This window comes from Euprymna scolopes, chromosome 9, assembly GCF_053919585.1.
Source record: "Euprymna scolopes isolate OS-2025 chromosome 9, ASM5391958v1, whole genome shotgun sequence".
In the NCBI taxonomy this organism is placed as follows: Eukaryota; Metazoa; Mollusca; class Cephalopoda; order Sepiida; family Sepiolidae; genus Euprymna; species Euprymna scolopes.
Window position 1 is genome coordinate 89,127,253 of NC_136490.1, and position 19,574 is coordinate 89,146,826.

The 19,574-nt window shown below is 31.7% G+C and overlaps 1 protein-coding gene across 1 annotated transcript; it reads left to right on the top strand.

The window, feature by feature from the left end:
* Positions 1 to 870: 870 nt before the first annotated feature.
* LOC145285002 (protein GVQW3-like) lies at positions 871 to 18,608 on the top strand. The gene is made up of 2 exons (XM_080134091.1): positions 871 to 1,020; positions 15,357 to 18,608. Exon 2 carries the CDS (start codon positions 15,453 to 15,455, stop codon positions 15,963 to 15,965), a length of 513 nt encoding a protein of 170 aa, XP_079990217.1. The 5' UTR covers positions 871 to 1,020; positions 15,357 to 15,452; the 3' UTR covers positions 15,966 to 18,608.
* Positions 18,609 to 19,574: the final 966 nt, after the last annotated feature.

Here is a 19,574-nt window from a genome sequence, read left to right on the forward strand (position 1 = left end):
CTCTTAATACAACGGTCAAAGATAACACACATTAAATGGCCCCTTTGTTCTGATGCGTAGGTTTTAATCCAATGTGCATATTATTTTTCTTTTTATAGTTATCTATGCTTATTCCGAGCCCTATGGACTAAATTACCTGTCATTTACCGATCTTATATATGAAAACACTAGTGTGAATAAAAAAAGGTAGTGTGATGTATAAAAATGTTAATTCTGTAAAGCAACTCATAATCTTTACATAATTATTACTACATAGTTTATTCTAATTGTACAACCTCGCGAATTACCTCTAGATTAAATGTTTAAATACCACGGCATATGGAATTTACCTTTTTCTACGGATACACGTCACAAGAAATAACTAAAAATAAAAAGAAAAAAAAGAACCGACTCTATCACTGCTTATCCAGGCCGTTATACCACGGAAAATTTGATTATAAACAAATACATGTTTTTCTTAATCCTGCGCAGGACTGACTATTTAAAATTAGAAATTTTATTACATGCTATATGTTGTTTATATCTATCTCATTGAGAACATAAGTGCATACACTCGTGACTTTCAGAGAAAAGCACTGGGCTTCTTTACTATGTGGTCTAGGTTTCTTACTGATTCAATCAGTGAGCTTAAGAAATAAAAGTTTCAAATTTGTTTCAATGTTTTTTTATCATTTCATGTTACAGCTTGAAGCTAAACATATTAAGAATCGCACGAGACGTTTAGCCGTAATACACTAACATAAATAACCTTTTAATGTTATCAACAGTGATGGATTTCATGTTTGTCTAAATGCCGGGATTGGTCATTTGATTTGATAGTTTCATGAAGAGTCATTTTAAATATTTTTTTGTTTATTTTATCTTTAAAGCAAACACAATGTTGCCTTGTTCTAAACAATTATTTGGAATGACGCAAGGTTAATTGGGTGGAAAGATAATAACTTTACTTCAAACGCTCTTGAAGACATAACTGTCAAAACAACTGAAGGCTCCTAGGCCAAGTGAGGACGTGAAAATTAGGTAAGTGGGAGAAATTTTAGCCCAATTCTCTAGTCATAGTGAGACTTATTTCACAATTTTTTTTCTGCTAAAATAATAAAACAGTATTTCAATTGAACTACAGCACAAGCCATGCGCGTAATCACACACACATACACACACAAATACACACACACACACACACACACCTAATATATTAACTATGTATCATTTTCGAATATTTTTTTAAGAAATAACTTCGAATGGAACGTTATGTAAAGATCAAAAACAATACTATTGATTGTTTTAAACTGAAATACAAAAGAAAAGAAAGTATTTTGAAATGAGGACGTACTTAATAGTAGCTTGTAGATGGAGGTTAATTGAAAAGTTGTCTATCGTTATCTTCCAAAAGGGAAGTTACGTTGACTTTGCGGTTAATGACAAGGACTGACGGTCTGGGTATCCGAGTTCGAATCCAGTTTGTTTCACAAAAATTACTTTCACTTAAGATGTTTGGAACCATCACTTTGTTTCTCCCATAATCCTCGATGTCTTTCTATAAAGAATTATGAGTAGAAAAATATCGGGGAAACCAATACCAAAAAGAGAATCTTCGGATTCATACTAAATGATGATGATGATCTTTTTAAATCCAGGGGAAAAATATATTTTCCAAAATAATTTTCTGATCAAGGAAGATAACTTAAGATCGCATTTAAACAATTATTACCATATAAAGTATGGTTACTTTATTTAGAAAAGCTCATATTCTAACAAGTATTACTATAAATTTTACACACGCACACACACGCACACAAACACACACACACATATATATAGGTACTACTTATATGTATATCAATGAGATCATTTTTTAAAATTAAATATATAGATATATAATTTTACATATGCACATATATATTTCACACGCACACACATACATATATATATATCGCTACTTCCCAAATCACAAGACGTATTTAATCCATACTCATAAAATTTTATTCATATGAAAATGTAGTACGTCTTATACGGCTTACACGTGTTTTGTTGAATAGCGGAAGCGCACCAAACGAGTCATCATAGACAGATGTGTGTTCATCAGAAAACATTTGGAAAGTTTTGTTTTCTTTTCATTGGAATAAAAATAATTTGGTGATGAAAAATGTAAATGATGATTTTTAAAGTTCGCAAATTTATTTGAATAAGAAAACAACTTTTATTGCATTTTCAACGTGCAATTAACTTAAAAAACCACGGAGAGACATAATTTATGGCGCCTTATTTTATTTTTCAGATCCTAACTATGCTTCTGAAATTTTCGTAATAAACCCTTACTGAAAATGTATGTGCTTATAAAAACAAACCCCATGGGGTACTATTCACAAAATATTAATAATCCAAAAAACATCTTAAATTTAATCAAATGTCTTTATTTTATCAAAAGTTCTTACCATAATTTACTAAATTAAAAAAAATTACCCAAGTGGGATAAACAGCTGTAAGCAATGTATTTTTCTCCCATAAATAAATATTCGCAATTAATATAGTCATTTAAAATTTTAAATTCTCATCCGGTTAATGATATTAAAATATATATCTATTAATAGACTAGCTCTAAACAAAAATATTATTAATGTAATATTCTATATTTACTTACTTAAACAGATTAGTCCAATGAAAACGACAAAACAGCAAAACAATTAAGATGACAAAGGTTTCAATAATTATCGCACTTACATTTGAAATTCTTTTTCTAAGTAATTTTAGGTGATATACACATAACAGGTTCTAAAATTTGGATAATGTTTACATGATTTTTACCTTAAACCCTAGCAATAAATGTAAAATTTAAAATAACATCCTCAATTCAAAACAAATTATTAATCCACATTCTAAAAAAAAAATCATTATTACAGTCAAGAAATTTACCGTACTAATCCCGTCCTAACGCTAAACATTGCTTATTTTCATAAACACAATTGTAAATACATAAATATTTACCTTTAAGATCTAAATGTATTTATATTTAGTTTTTATTTATATATTTTATCTAAGTTTTTAATTTTGGCTCTTTACCAGCTATTTTACTGGTTTAAGACCAAATCGAATTTGTTCCATATGACAAATCTCTTATATATGAAATTTAAAATCCGTACACCAAAAATTGACGGATGGAGCTTGGTACAGACTGTTTCTAAGACAGACAGACAAAGTCATCTCTCTCTCTTTCTATCACTCTCTCTCCATATATATATATATATATATATATATATATATATATATATATATATATATATATATGTGTGTATGTATATGGCACATTCCATATCAAATCGACAAATTGTGGGGGGAGCACAAACCATGTCCGACTCGGATTTTTTCAAATGTGCTACGCTCTTAGATCTCCATGAAAGGAATTGAATGGCACGTGTTAAGCAACTCAAAGTCAAGGGGTTCCTGATCTTTTACAAAAATGTGAATTTTTATAAAGAAGTGGCCAACTTTATAAGACGATATCTGTGTTGTTCATGGGCCTACAAAGTTAATTCATATATAATTTTAAAGTATTTGGATAGATCTATAACTTTATCTGGGAATATTTTTCAAGGTCAAATTAAAAAAGTTGACCTAGATCTTAACTTTTACCTGAACTATCTCAAAAATCCCTCTTTCAATTTCTTTTAAATTTTGACAGAAGATTTGTCTGTCTTATGACAGTATATATTCCAAATTTCATGATGGCCTTTCACTAGAACTATCGTTACAAGCGTTTTAAAGAAGTGGCCAAATTCAAAATGGCGGAACCTAGTACCTGCGACTTCATATAAAACATTTTGATATTTCCCAATATGGTCAAGTGTGATATCTTTGTAAAGCTATTTTGATGCTGATTAATATTTACATAAAGACCATGGTCAAAAAGTAAAAAAAAAATTGTTGAGGAAACTGAATTTTCTTCATTTGTTTTTTGGTACGTGTGCACTTCTTGAACCATGCTGAAATAATAACGTTATTTCGGAAGCCATTCTTAACATGTGGAGATGAGTGGGTTTTGTAACTAATGTGTACTTTAACCTAACAATTTTATAATAAAAATGAACATATCATAAAACTTTAAATTAAGCTGAAAATACAATTTTAAAAATAGCGTGGTTCAAAAAGTGCATAAGCACCGTTTTTTCTAATGCACCACGGATTTTGTTATGAAAAAGTGATATATAATAATAAAAAAAAGAATTTTGAAAGGTGTTAAGGGTTTATTAAATCATACGATAAAACATATGTGATCTCAATGGTATACTAAAAGGCAATTTCTGTTATTTTTTGGTAATTTTTTTAAATGAAAATTTTTTAAAGTGCATGTTCTTAAAAGTTCTTGACATGTTTAATTTTATGCAAATTCTGATTGCGAAATCATACTGCTTTATGACTTTCATACTTTTCTTATACAACACAGATTTTGATACAGAAAGTGATGTAATAAAAAATTCTAAAATGTGCGTTGACATTTAATTAGCTTATAGTATCAAAAGAATAAACAACATTTGATGGCCATGGTAAACAGTTTATTTGACATTGTTAGAAGTCTTAAGTATACACTATATACACAAGAAATCAATATCTGTTCATTAGGATACATTTCAAAATGAAAAATGTTTTACTGAAACATTTTATAAAAATGTTTCAGTAAAACATTTTTCATTTTATGAAATTTTATAATGAAATTAATTTATTTCGATTTTTCCTTCATAATCAGATACACAGACAGACAGATACACAGACACGTTCACTTTTATAGATATATAGATAGATAGATTCCTGTTTGGATCAACTGAGCTAAGAACATCAGAATATTTCCAAATTGATATATTTGGATGTGATGGATAATAGAAAGATGGAGAGGGTTCATTTGGTTGTAAAAATGTCACTTTCACCTCACCATTATCTGGATTTTTGTCAAGTACACATCCTAACTACCAATTCCTCTCATAAAGTGTTGCCACAAAACCGTTAATGTCTTCGAACTCCATATTGTTTCGTTTTGTGATTCGAACTACTCTTCCTTTCTTTTGTGTTGACACTGTTTTAATTTCCACTTCTCTCTGAGAGACAGGAATGAAAGTATTTTGTGTTCCTATAATCGTGGAGGAATTGCTAAATCTGTCTTCTTAATATTTGCTTCCTTTGTCCATTCTGCAGTTGAGGAATATAAGAAATGTATTCCAGAAATATTTTTTATTGTATAAAAATACAGCTGCATTGGCGTCATTATTTGTTCATTATAGGGTTGCTGCAGGCTAGCTTTTGCTGCTAACCTTTTTACAGTGCCACCTAACCCCTCACATTGTCCTTTCCCATGAGAAGTTGCAAAAAAGTTCCACTCTGCATCAATACTAAAATCAGATTTATGGTTGCGCAGATTTATAAAGTTTAAAAAATTTTTATAATGTGTAACAGCCCCATCAGAGAAATATATCATTTTTTGTACATTAAAATTTATAATTTCTTTTAATTTTTCTATAACCTTTCTTTGAAACAAATGGACAGCTACTGCATCATGCTTAAGACAATCAGATATTATAACAAAATTGATATGCTCAAGATCAATTCTATTTCTATAGTAGCAGATGAATGAGTGCAATGTAGCTTGATCATTATTCCAGTGGAATCCCTCAGTTGAATCTTGCAAAATAAATGAATAATTCTCAGAAAAAATTTGCTATTGCTAAGACTTCACGAAACTTTACATAACCCTTTCTAACAGAACAACATTTTGATTGTGCTTTGGCAATGAAATTATGCTTCTTGAATTTTTGAAGGCCTGCATGGAAAGCTTCAATAAATTCCTCTGTAAATTGTGATAGAGTTTGTAGAATGGTTCTATCAGTTGATAACCACTGTTTGTATACAAAATCATCAATTGAGTTTGTAAAAAAAATTTTTTGCATAAAAAAAATCATTCATCATTTTGTTGCAAGATGAGCAGTCACCCAAGTAACAATTTGTCGATGCTTCATTGCATGCAACAGCAAATAGGCATTGGTTGTAATATGTCAAATGATGACTTTTTCCTTTAGTCAGTTTAGCCAGATGAGATCCTATGATCATCAACTTTATATTCTGATGGATTGTGCAAATGCAAACAGTATGAGTCCCAATACCAACTGCTTTTGGCCTAAGCTCGGCGAATATAGAGAAGCCTATTTTCTCTTGGTGTGAATTATTTAAATGCCTCTTTCAGGTTACAGAGAACAAGATATTTTTGTTCCTGAACCCGTTCTCCATCCTTTAAAACAGTCTTGTAATGATTTTTCCCAGGCATCACTCGACTGACTTCTTCACTTTTGTAAAACTGTTTTACCTTATTAATTGTATCTTGTGGAAATCTAGTTTTTCGTGTATTTCGCAAAGATAAGATTGTTTCCTTGTTCACAAGTTTAACGACATATATTTAAACCGATCGAAATTACTATTTATTATGAAAGGTAAGTTCCAATAAATAAAGATAAGTTCCAATAATAAATAAATATAAGAGTTCCAATAAATAAAGATAAGTTCCAATAAATAAAGATAAGAGTTCCAATAAATAAAGATAAGTTCCAATAAATAAAGATAAGTTCCAATAAATAAAGATAAGTTCCTATAAATAAAGATAAGTTCCAATAAATAAAGACAGGAGTTCCAATAAATAAAGATAAGTTCCAATAAATAAAGATAAGTTCCAATAAATAAAGATAAGTTCCAATAAATAAAGCGTAATTTTTTTTGTAAGCGTATTTTTTTTTACTTCACATGTTTGGCTTATTATTTTTCGTTTAACTATCGAGTCTAACTATTTTGAATGTGGTAATAACTTTGGTAACGTTGCCATAGCGTAGAAGTTCATAGTTTAGCTTTAATTAATTTTTTTTTTTACCGATAACAACAATTTTAAATTGTAAATTAATTAGAGGTTGCTGACGTCAAGATCACGTGACATGACTCAGCGGGTTTTAAATACAAGTTGACCGAAAATAAACGGCCGCGTGTATACTTTATGTAGAAGAATTGGCAGCCGTATTTTTTGAGGCAGTTATAAATCGATTTAAAAATATGTAATGTTTAACATTAAAATGTCACTTTTTGGCCCCCTCTGCAGAAAATCGATCAGTTGACGCACTTCTGATGGTCACTTTGGGCCAATTTTTCGATATTTTTCGTCCGGAAGGTGGGGCTTTCATATGAGACCAAGTTTGTGAATTTTTGTTGTGTCTGTCAAAAGTTTTTAGCAGACACACAAACATACATACACACGAACAAACATACACACATTTTCGCTTTTATATATATATATAGATTAAGTTATAATATAAACACGACTCTTGCAATCAATTTCATCGCCAGATTAAAGACGATTGAAAAATATTATTGTGCAAAAATTAACTATTTCAAAGATCACTACGGTTTCTAGTTTGTCCCTTTTTACCAAATAAAGTATGGAAATCCATAATTAATAAACAGAACAGTCGTAAATATTTAGTAAAACCGTATTTTATAGTTAATATATAAATGTTTATATTACTAATCATTAAACGGTGTAAAACTTAAAACCTCTCAAAATAATAATGATTATTTATTAGCTGCCATTTGAAGAAGATAAACAAAGGTTTTAAAAAAGAATTAAGTCGCTTCTGCCGTTCCATATCTCGTAAAATAAGCACAAGTCTGGCGTCAAGGGATTATGTACAAAATTCTTCACACAAGTTTGGAGGTCCCTACAAAACACCCTCCCCTCTCCATGTTAAGAATGGCTTTCGAAATAATAACGCTATTTCAGCACAGTACAAAAAATAGGAAAAAAAAACAAATTCATTTCCGTGTTTACAAAATAGGGTATTGATTTACTATGACGCCGTAACTAAAAAGTGAGCACCCCTTACAAATATCAAAATATTAACTATTATTTTTTTTTCTGTAATAATCTTGCATATAAGTGTCCATTCAATAATAATCCACTGAAAAATAGCGAGAAACCGAAGAGACACATATATTTTGTAGGAGTGACGCTCCTACAGGTTCACCATTTTAATAAAAATATCTACTAAAATTCTATATAAAATTAATGAAAATAGAACTTACATTTTTATGATGACTGGCAAAATGCCAATCTTGTAGCATGAATTTCCGTGTCTTACCTGTTCCAAGTCAAACTCAACAGCAAAACGATATCAATACTATTATTTTTTTTATAATTCTTTATTGCTTTTTATCTTCACCAATCCCTCTTCTACATATACTGAAAACTTATTTTTATAACAGGCAGTAGTCTAAAAAAAGTGACGGTGACTTCAAAAATTGAAAGATGTCTAACATAGGGGTGATAAAAGGTTCAGTTACTGAAAAACCAAAGTATTTTACTATCTTTTAGCACTTTTATTTTCACTAATAGCTTAAAAATAAATGTTCTACATATTATCCTCTAATACAAACAACAGAAATGTTTAACATTTTTTGGAATCGTTTTGTCACATAAGTTTGAAATACTACTTTTCATTGGTTTGTCACATATAAGTTTTCAAAAAATTCTAGATGTTCTAGAGTGTGATTAATAGCCTCAGCACTAATTATATCACTATTTTCCATAACAAGATCTGTGTTGCATTAAAAAAAACAAAAATAAAACAAATGAAAAAAATTCAGTTTCCTCAAGAAATTTTTTTTTTTACTTTTTGACCATGATCTTTATGTAAATATTGATCAGTATCAAAATAGCTTTGCAAATATATCAAACTTAACCATATTGGGAAATATCAAAATGTTTTATATGAAGTCGCAGGTACTAGGTTCCGCCATTTTGAATTTGCCCACTTATTAAAAACGCTTGTAACGATAGTTCTAGTGAAAGGCCATCATGAAATTTGGAATATATACTGTCATAAGATAGACAAATCTTCTGTCAAAATTTAAAAAGAAATTGAAAGGACAGTTTTTGAGATAATTCAGGTAAAAGTTAAGATCAAGGTCAACTTTTTTAATTTGACATTGAAAAAATATTCCCAGTAAAAATTATAGATCTATCCAAATACTTTAAAATGATACATGAATTAACTTTGTAGGCTATTAAACAATAGAGATGTCGTCTTTTAAAGTTGGTCACTTCTTCATAAAAATTCACATTTTTGTTTGTTTGGTGGTTAAATTTTAAATTCTGAAAAAACAACATATAGACACATACTCGAATTAAGAATTTATTGTTTGACAAAAGAAATATATAGGAAGGGGTATGTTAATTTCCTTAATTCATGGATTTTCGATAATGGCTCATATCAGAGGAAATGAAATGCAGTTAGCAAAATGTTCAGCTGTGTATGGAAGCACAATTATTGGAAATAGTTTTTTGAGTGGTTGTGGATAATTATATGGAAAATAGTACGAAAAGAGAAGTTGATAAACCCTGGGCAGTCCATTATTGAAAATTCATGGATTATGGAAATTAACTTCTTCTATATATTCCTTTTGTCAAACAATAAATTCTTAATTCGAATATATGTGCCCATATGTTGTTTTTTCAGAATTTAAAATTTAACCACCAAACTTATATATTGCTCTATTCTTAAATATGAGCTTTTCCTTTTTGGCTAGGATCACCTTGAAAGTATTACTTCAAGTAATATTCATCAGGATTGTTCAGCTGAAGTATATCAGTGTCTTATCTCGCTTATATATATATATATATATATATATATATATATATATATATATATATATATATATATATACCTGTTTCATTAAAGAACAGGGGCAATTCCTATTTGTTTCTCTTGCAACGCATTTGTTCTTTTTTTGGCAGGCTAGTGTTCGAACGTTCTGTTCGAGTGTAAAAAGAAATTTGCCGTAGTCGCGAACGTTTTCGACTTCTGTATGTCATCCTCAGGATTGCGTTGGTGACTTAATTGAAAAGACGACTAAAATCGTTGAAATTCTTTAAAAACACTTATGCGTGCTTTCCCTTTCATATTGAACCTGATTGATGGTTGTTTTTTATATATACGAATTAGTAGGGCTTCAATGATTGGGAGGCACAGATCACAGTCTAGGGATGTCATGTGCTGTGAAGTGTTGGTAAATGGAGCTATTCGATAAAGATAGGTGGCATGTTAGTCGGTGAGATGCACTGGTTCTAGTTATGGCAATGTACGTGTTAGTTTTTGGAGACACATTCTCCTACAGGCATTTAAAAACGTACGCGGCATTTCTAGTTTGGAGTAAACTGCTATCAAATATAGGACTATTGTTTATTAATAACTGACTTGTTTTTAATATTTCGTAATAAATAATGAATCTACTTTTAATTATTTCGGTGGTTTTCGTTATCTTCCCTAAATACCTCTATTTACAAACACCTTACATCACATGAAACCCCAAAACTGAATTTAAGACTATATTAATTAAAAACACCGCCATTTTAGCCATCCTACACGGTGATTTGCGCCTCCCAATCATTGAAGCTCTACTATTCCGTTTGAAAAAAAACAACAACTATCTAACAGGCTCAATATTAAGGGGAAGGCACACTTAAGTGCGTTTAATGATTTTAAACGATTTTAATCGTCTTTTCAATAAATTCTACACCGCAATTGTTAATTCATCACTCTCCCGTGGACAACATATGAAAGTCGAAAACGTTCGCGACTACGGGACGTTTTAAAACTAACTTTTTACACTCGAACAGAACGTTCGAATACTACGCGGCAAAAAGAAAACAAGGATTGCAAGAGAAACAAACAGGACTTTTCCCTGCTGTTCAATGAAACTTGCACAAGAGAAAAGAATGCTGCAAAGTATACTAATATATATATATATATATATTTATATATATATATATATATATATATTAATCAATCAGAGAGGATTGCAAATTCTATTGTAATGATGACTGAACCTATGCATTTATGACTTAATAATTTTATTTCCCTGTTGCAGATAATGACGGTGTAAGACTCTAAAATGAACGTGCACCAGAAGAAATGCCGCATCTTCATTTCTCATAAAGAAAAAATTAAGCCGATCAACATTTACCGGCGGTTGTCTAACGTTTACAAACCCGATGTAGTTAGTGTCATCACAGTTAGGAGAAAAGTTCCACGACAAGCATGTGAGGGACAAATATTAATCCGGACTTTTACTTCCGAGATATCAAAATAAGCTGACAGGTGTTCATTGAAAATGATGATTATGTAGAAAATGAATTCTGGAGGAGAACATGCCGCTGCTTTTAATGGTACTTTAGCAGCTCTTTTACGTTTTAGTTTTCGAGTTAAAAAATAGGGTGCCTTACTTTTGGACCGGCACAAAATTATACAAGTCGAAAACAACAGAATAAATACTTATTTTCGAATATTAAATTTAAAGTATTGGTGGAGAAGGCTAAGCGCATATTAAAAACTAAACGAGAGCGTTTATAGACCGCGCCCATAGCCGACTACGCCATAGTTCGCGTTTCAATCTAATTTTTTGTTTAGGAATTGTTCCTGATTTGTACAATCTTTTCTATTTATTCACATACGCCATTTAAACCGGTGTAATTTTTACCGGTCATTTTAATTTGAAACACTTTTATCGAACACCATATTTTTATACAAATAACTCAATAACCGTCTAACAATAATCACCGCACAGGCATATATACACTTTACATAATACACACACACACACACACACACACACACACACACACACACACACACACACACACACACACACACACACATATATATATATCATGTTTTAAATAAATATTAGCGATTATTTTTATATTTACAGAGACAAGTGTTTTATGCTTATGCAATCAGCAGTGTAAGAAGTAATAATTACTGCTGGCCGGAAGTTTTGAACTCAGTGACAAAGCCGTACTTGACTTCATATGGTAGCATTATATCTCAAGGACATCGGCAGTAAAACAAGTACTGAGAAAAATCAAGTACCTGCAAATGTCAAGTCAGCGGGCATACATCGTAAACTATCAGAAAATATTACAACTGGATGTCGGAGTGTTGTTTGCGCTTAATTTGATCGCTTTGTTTTAATTCCCCTTATAAGGCTCAATTTTAATTTCGTAAAAGGGCTTTATAACCGTAGTCGCTTTAAATAAAATATTAATAATTTGGTTTTATACTTACAAACGCTAATGTTACACACACACAGTCACACACGTATGTGTGTGTATGAGAGAGAGAGAGAGAGAGAAAGAAAGAAAGTGAGACAGAGAGTGAGAGCGAGAAAGAGAAAGGAAATGATGCCAATGTTCATGTGATTTATGATCAGTCAAATGCCTTTCAAATGTTTTTTGTTACATATTGAGTGACGCCCTGAAAAGACAATTGAGTACATTTCACAGACAGCAAGTGTTCGCCTCGTCCGCTTTCCTTATCAAAAATCCAATGACCTTTCTAACAACATTAAATGTTCGAAATGTAATCCCTTTGAATTCGATTTAAAATGGCTGACCCTTAAACGCTGAAAATAGTAGTGAACCAAATAACCTTCCATTACAACTAAATGCGTGTCATTTTGCTTTACACGTTGGTATTGGAATTTTACTTTCCTCTCTTCATTTATATTATGATTTAGCATTTTTATTTGACTATTCGTCACGCATAGGTTCCTAACCGAATCGACAGAATTGTACATAGATTTGCTTGAATAATCGTTAAAACGTTAATTTGAAATTAAAATAACATTAAAAACACGGCAAACTAGGTTTTCGATCCTAATTAAAAACTTTGGAATCTATTACATTGTGTTACACTTCCATCATGAAAGTTTTAAATTTGAAACTTGTTTATTGTGTCATATTAGAAAAAAGAATACACACAAAATTATATGTATAGATAGGATATTTAGAGTGTTTCTGCGTGTGTATATGTGTGTGGGAGTTAATTCCCTTTGAACTCCGAAACGACTAAGCCGATTTTTAAAACCTTTCACACAAATGTACTTCATATCTATGGGAGTATTTTAAGATATATTTTTTTTTATCGAAATGCTTACGATAAGTATCGAAAATCGATTAAAGAAGAAACAGTCCGATTTTGACCTAAGTTATATAGCCTAACACCACAAGTGCATTTGAAATGTTTTATTACCACACAACTCGACTCGACGTATGAAAAGAAAGAAAAAAACATCATATTCTGTGATAAGACAGAGGCGTATTCGAAATGGATTTTTCTGTTTAGAGCACAATTGAACTATGATACCTTACTTTTGCATTTTAAACTTTAATTCAAGGCATTTTATAAAATAATTTCATAAAATCAAAGGTAGGGTCTCTACAATGCAGTGTATCGTGGATCACGTCACTGCTGGGAGGTATGTGACGCTTGCTCCCGGTGAACCGCGGTGGGTCCCCGCCTTGAGGGGGCAATCAATTGCTTTCATTGAAAAATGGGCGATTTCACCGATTTCGATGACAATAAAAGTATTTAAAGTGTGGAACGTTTGTTGTGCCTAATTCAATCCCGAACAACATCGGACATGTCTTATATATATATATATATATATATATATATATATATATATATATATATATATATATATATATATAAAGAGAGAGAGAGAGGCAGAGAGAGAGAGAGCGAAATCAAAAGGAACAAACCGAGTTATGTGTTCATGAATGTTTCGTCTTTATTTCGAGACTTCCTCCCGAAATAAAGACGAAACGTTGATGAACACATAACTCGGTTGGTTTCTTTTTATTTCTCTATTTTGTCGGAATACTATTTCCATTATTCTCATCGTATATTGAACACGACAGAGTTATTCTTTTTTCTGATTTTCAGGGTTTCTTTTCCATTCGCCCAGCGGTCTTTTTTTTTTAATTTCAGCTAGCATGTTGTATAAAATGGCGCCAAAAAGTTGTTGTTAAGCCATATTATTCTCAAGCGCTTTTATTAGTACATCCAATTATCATCAGGAGCGATTGTTGTTATCGTTTTCTTTTTCTTTTCCTTTGAGGCTTGGTGTTTTCTTTTTATTGGTTATAAAGGTAGGTGCAGGAAGGTTAGGGGCGAATTATTTTATTTTCAATTTCGAGTTTCCTATTCTATAGTCTTAGCTTCTTCTTAGATATTAAATACTGTTTGTATATTTTCCCGGTGTTAAATGAGATCCGGTTAAAAAGGGGATGAAGTTATTTGATAAGTCTGGCTTCTAGTAATCGTCGTATGCAGTTGTTAAGATATCGAATTTTAGTATTGCTAGTTGAGATATGTCTAATGTTGGTACACTGTAGGTTTTTATCATGGAATGTTAGGTGTTGTTTTATTGCACGATTGTCAGATAAATGATAGGTTTGTTGTCGGGAGAGTGTGATTGTTGTGTGGCCTATGTATGCGTTGTATGAGTTTCTAGAGTGGGTTCAGAGACATTCTTCGAAGGGGAAAATAAATTCATGCACTACATTAGCTTGGTTTGTGTGGTGTTAGTATTGTTATTGTTAATAATTATTAAATTTGATGTATTAAATTTAGTATAATATATTATTAGTTTGATCTTTTTGTTCTGGTCGCTGGGTCTGGTGTATTTTTAATTAGATTTGTTATTATTTTTCATCCGTTCCGTAGTTAATGCGTAGTTGGTTCTTATAATATCCTTTGATGGTGTCGTTTTCTTTAGGGTTAGAGTTTATACTTTTATTGTGGAATGAGTTTAAATAGAGTTTTATGTGCTTATTAACGATTTTATTGGGAAAATTATTGTTTTATGTCTGTTAGTTGTTTGGAAAATATTTGTAAGGTTGATGCTATATTGTATGAGCGGTGAATCAAATTTTTTATAAGGCCAGTTTTATATTTTTCTGGGCATTCGTTATGGTAATTTAGGAGTATTGCATTATTGTTTTTAGGTTTCTTCTATGTTGAGGTTGTGTATCTAGTGAGGTTGCTTGAATCTACTAATATGTTGAGAAATGGTATTTTGTTTTATATATATATATATATATATATATATATATATATATATATATATATACTCCCCCATTTTCTTCCCCCCTTTTATTCTCTTCACGCCGTTGACTTTATTTTAAACGTTGAATTTATTTTAACGTTCTAATCATGAATTTTCGTCTTTCTCTCATGATTGTATGATCTCGACCGGCGTTAATCATGATACCCTGCACTGATGATTCCCGAAAGGATGAAAAATTAGTGTCTGTACGTATTTAATAATTATTATAGAAAATAATTATATACGAGGGGTGTGCAATAAGTAATGCCCCTGACCAACTTCCAGTCGTCTGATCTAGCTGAAATTTTGCATGTGCAATGATTTATATTTCTACGGGTTATGTGGTAAATTACAGCTCTGAACTCATTGTGATTTCTGTTTTACAGGTGTTTGAACTGATTCAGGTGGGAAATGGAGCCTGTTGAATGTCGAGCAGTGTCCAGTTTTGTATTTGAAAGGACGCACACCACAGGAGACTTTTGATGAAAGAAACTTATGGTGATAATGCACCATTATATGACCTTGTAAAACGCTGGCATCATGAATTCAAACATGGCCCTTCTGCCATTGATGAGGCATCTATCCGTCAAGTTGAGGTTGCCATTTTGGAAGATCGGCGCATTACTATTCGCCAAATAGCCCAAGATGTCAAGATTAGTGCAGGGTCTGTGGAAACCATCATTCATGACAATTTGCATATGCATAAGGTGTCTGCCAGATGGATTCCCAGGTTGCTCACACCATTCCAGAAACGAGAACGCGTCGAGTGCTCGAGGATGAATTTGGAGATGTGCCAAGAAGATGAGTCAAAGTTTTTCAAAAGACTGATTACAGAGGATGAAACCTGGGTCGATCACTATGATCCAGAGACCAAGGCCCAGTCACTGCAGTGGAAGAACTTGGACTTACCACCACCAAAGAAGGCAAGGGTGCAGCCCTCCACTGGCAAGGTCATGCTCACGGTCAATTTTTCGGTATCGCTTTCGATACTGTAGGAAGATATAAAAATACTTTTGATGCACAACTTTTACGGTCATCACTTACTACTAAATAGTTTTGCTAGCCAACATTTTGTCCTCGTTTAATAATTATAATTTTTATCCTAATAGGCGTACTCTCCCAAAATACGTAATCTCACTGAGAGAGTAGCAAATGATTTCACCCTGATGAAATTCAGCCTTCTCACGTAATCTAAAATCACCGCTTAGTCTTATTTAGAGGTTAACCTCTTTGCATGTAGCCAGTTTCTTATTTGAATTTCTACATATTACTATTTAATATTTACTACATTACGCTTACAGATTCATTTAACATACGCTTCCTTATTCTTAATAGTTTTATGGAATGACAAAATAGAACGAAACTATCAGTACAGAATACTTGTATATAAATACTTTTCGGAATAGAAAATCGTAAAAACGAACAACTGAATTTGGCTTAATAATTTGGCTTTGCTTATTAATAATATGAAAACAAGGTACTTGCGCAGAATTTGTACATGACGTAACTCAACGTCCGTTCGGCTTTGCTCGGAACATGACTGTAATCTGGCGTAAGACGCCGACCAGCTTATCAATGTACTGCAAAGTTGCAGACGAACTTTTAGGGAAAATATTGGACGAAAAAAAATCAATAGCAACACACCCTCAAACGGCCCTTGATTATAACTGTCTACAATATGAATATCTCACACTTGGATCAAATGTTGCAGACGCCAGAACATGTTTCGTACTGTCAAGAAAAAAAATTAAAACACTAAAAATAAAAATTTAATCACTGCAAATAAAAATTACGCGTCTGGTGGCGAGAAGTGCATCGGTGTCAAAAGAGGATCGGTTAAGCATGGAGAAGTACACGAACGAAATACCAGCAGTGGACATCTCTAAGTACTGACACGTTTTTTCAGCAAGCAAAGCTGAAAATATTTACCGTAATAAAAATCATTTACCTGTGGGCCTACGATATGGCAAGCCCCCCCCCCAAAAAAAAAAACAACTCATGGAAGAATGTGGAATGGGGTTGGGCATCCCATTGCGGACTGGAAAAACTTCATACTCGACATATGCCGGGCTTGACGAATCCCTATTTCACCGTCGAAAACACGTCGGCTGACTACTGAAGCCGGTCTTGGTGTTCGGTGGCTACATCTCTGCCGAGGACGGTCATAGCTACAACGGTCCCAAATAGGAATGCTGAAACCCATATTTCCATTCTAAAGTAGTATATTCTGCCGGGGACCACGGTCGTGTTAGACTGCTAGAAAATTAATAGCAGAGTTGGGGGTGGGGGAGACGATTTCACCATTTAATGATGAACTGTAGTCTTCACTTCGTTGAACCTGACACGAAGACAACCAGAAATCATGTGGAGCAGACCTGTAAGGAAGCAAAACAACGGAATGAAAAGAATGCGGGACTAGCTGCGAGCTTCTCAACAGTTATCTTTTTTAGTTTATGTGGGGACAGAAATTTCGTCGGCATTCTAATCCATATGTCGGAAAGCTACCCCTCTTGGTTAGTGAAATTTCTTTCACATCCGCTATCTCTTCTCACCCCATTTTGATATCGTCTGATGCGCCCGTAGAAAAGTCTATATAAACTTCAGGGATTATTCCGACCAAAAAACTAAAACTGTTGTCCAGACCCACCATACAGAAAAAAATAAGACAAAATACATGAAAACACACACAAAAAATGCTTATTAAAAAGTTTTTGTCGAAAAAATATGAAAAGCTTAAAAAATTGGTTATTTGTTTACTTTTGTTCAATTTTGTTGGATCCAAAAAAATGGTTGAAAAATAAAAAATAGAACTTAATGCAAAAAAAAAAAAGAAATAAAATACATAAAAGAAAAAAATGCCTACTTTAAAACTCTTGTTGAAAAATATAAAAAAACAAAAAAATAAACAACGAGAAACAGTCTGAATACCTGAGTAACATCAAAAATGATGGGCAACAATGAATTCATGAATGCCTCGAGTTATAGAGAGATAAATGGAAAGCTATAGCCGTCAATGTCTGTATCAGACAGCAACCACTTGATGATGATGATGATGATGATGATGATGATGAAGGAGAAGAAGAAGAAGAAGAAGAAGAAGAAGAAGATTTGTCACGCTTTGATAATCGGCGACGCTAACGGAAGCCGACGGTTGACGTCATGTTTCGAGCAAAGACGAGTGGACGTTGAGTTACATCAGGTTCAAATTCTGCACAAGTACGGAAAACGATATATTTTAGGTATACATATCATGCTTTTTACTTAACTGCCACATAAAATTAACAAACAATACAACAATTATTTACCATTAAGTGTAATTAAGACTGCAAACAAGTTCTTACAGTATAGATCGTTGACAATTACAATCCGATTACAGATCGTGCTGTTTTTACATAGATTGGTCAAGTTACATTCAATCTTGACCAAATCTTTTGATTATTAATTTATTAGCTGAAATTATAGAATACTTAAAAAGCGTCTATTATCTTCATGTTAAGAATAGGTTTCTAAATAATAACCTTATTATTTCAGTATAATTACCCTTTGTTTTCTTTGTCCAACAAAAATTTTGGATACAATATTCAGATATTAAATAAAACAAAACAAATGGAATGCAAAATGCTCTTGGATAACATCCCATTCCCCTGCCATATGTAATGATTTAAGTTTAAATATTTTAAACTTATTTTTTTTCAAATATTTAGTATTGTTTCGAAACTAATGACAACATTATTTTTCTTTCTTCAAATAAATCGTTGTAACACTTTTTATCTTTTTTTTTCGAGTTTGTGCCAAAATTCTTTTAGATCATTAAAAATATTATTTTAAACAAAATAATGTTGGATTCCTTTCAAATTACATTTATGAATAACTATTTTCAAATATCCACTTTTGCTTTGGGCTATCGAAAACTTTCTTAATTTTTCTTCCTTCAAATAAATCGTGTAGCACTTGTATTTTACAGTTTCGGATTTAACGGAGTTTAATTTGCATATTGGATATTATTTACAAGATTCGTAGAATTTTAAGAGTTCTATATTTCCTCTTTTTTATATTGCTGCAGTACTTATATACGTGTATCTGTAAAGCCATTGCCGAGCTTTGTGACATCTTTCAATTCTATAAAACGTCCAGCGAAACCGTCGACTCCCCGATATCATTGTACCATCTTTGGTCAGACCAAATACTAAACTTTTATCATAGTCAGTTAGGCTTATAAAATGTATAATATTTTCAACATAACAATGATATCGAATGTAATTAAAAATTTACTTTTCTTTTGCATTGCGTCTTTGCCGTTCGGACGATTCTATCTTAAAAATAATATATATATATATATATATATATATATATATATATATATATATATATATATATAAGGCAAAGTATTTTTTGGAGTTGAATTGATAAATAGATGAGTATCTGGAAAAATCCTACTACTACAACAACAACAACAACAGCCACAACAACAACAATAATAATAATAATAATAATAATTATTATTATTATTATAAAAATAGTAATAATAACAATAACAACAATAATAATAAAATAATAACAACAACAAAAATAATAATAATAAAATAATAATTATAATAATAGCA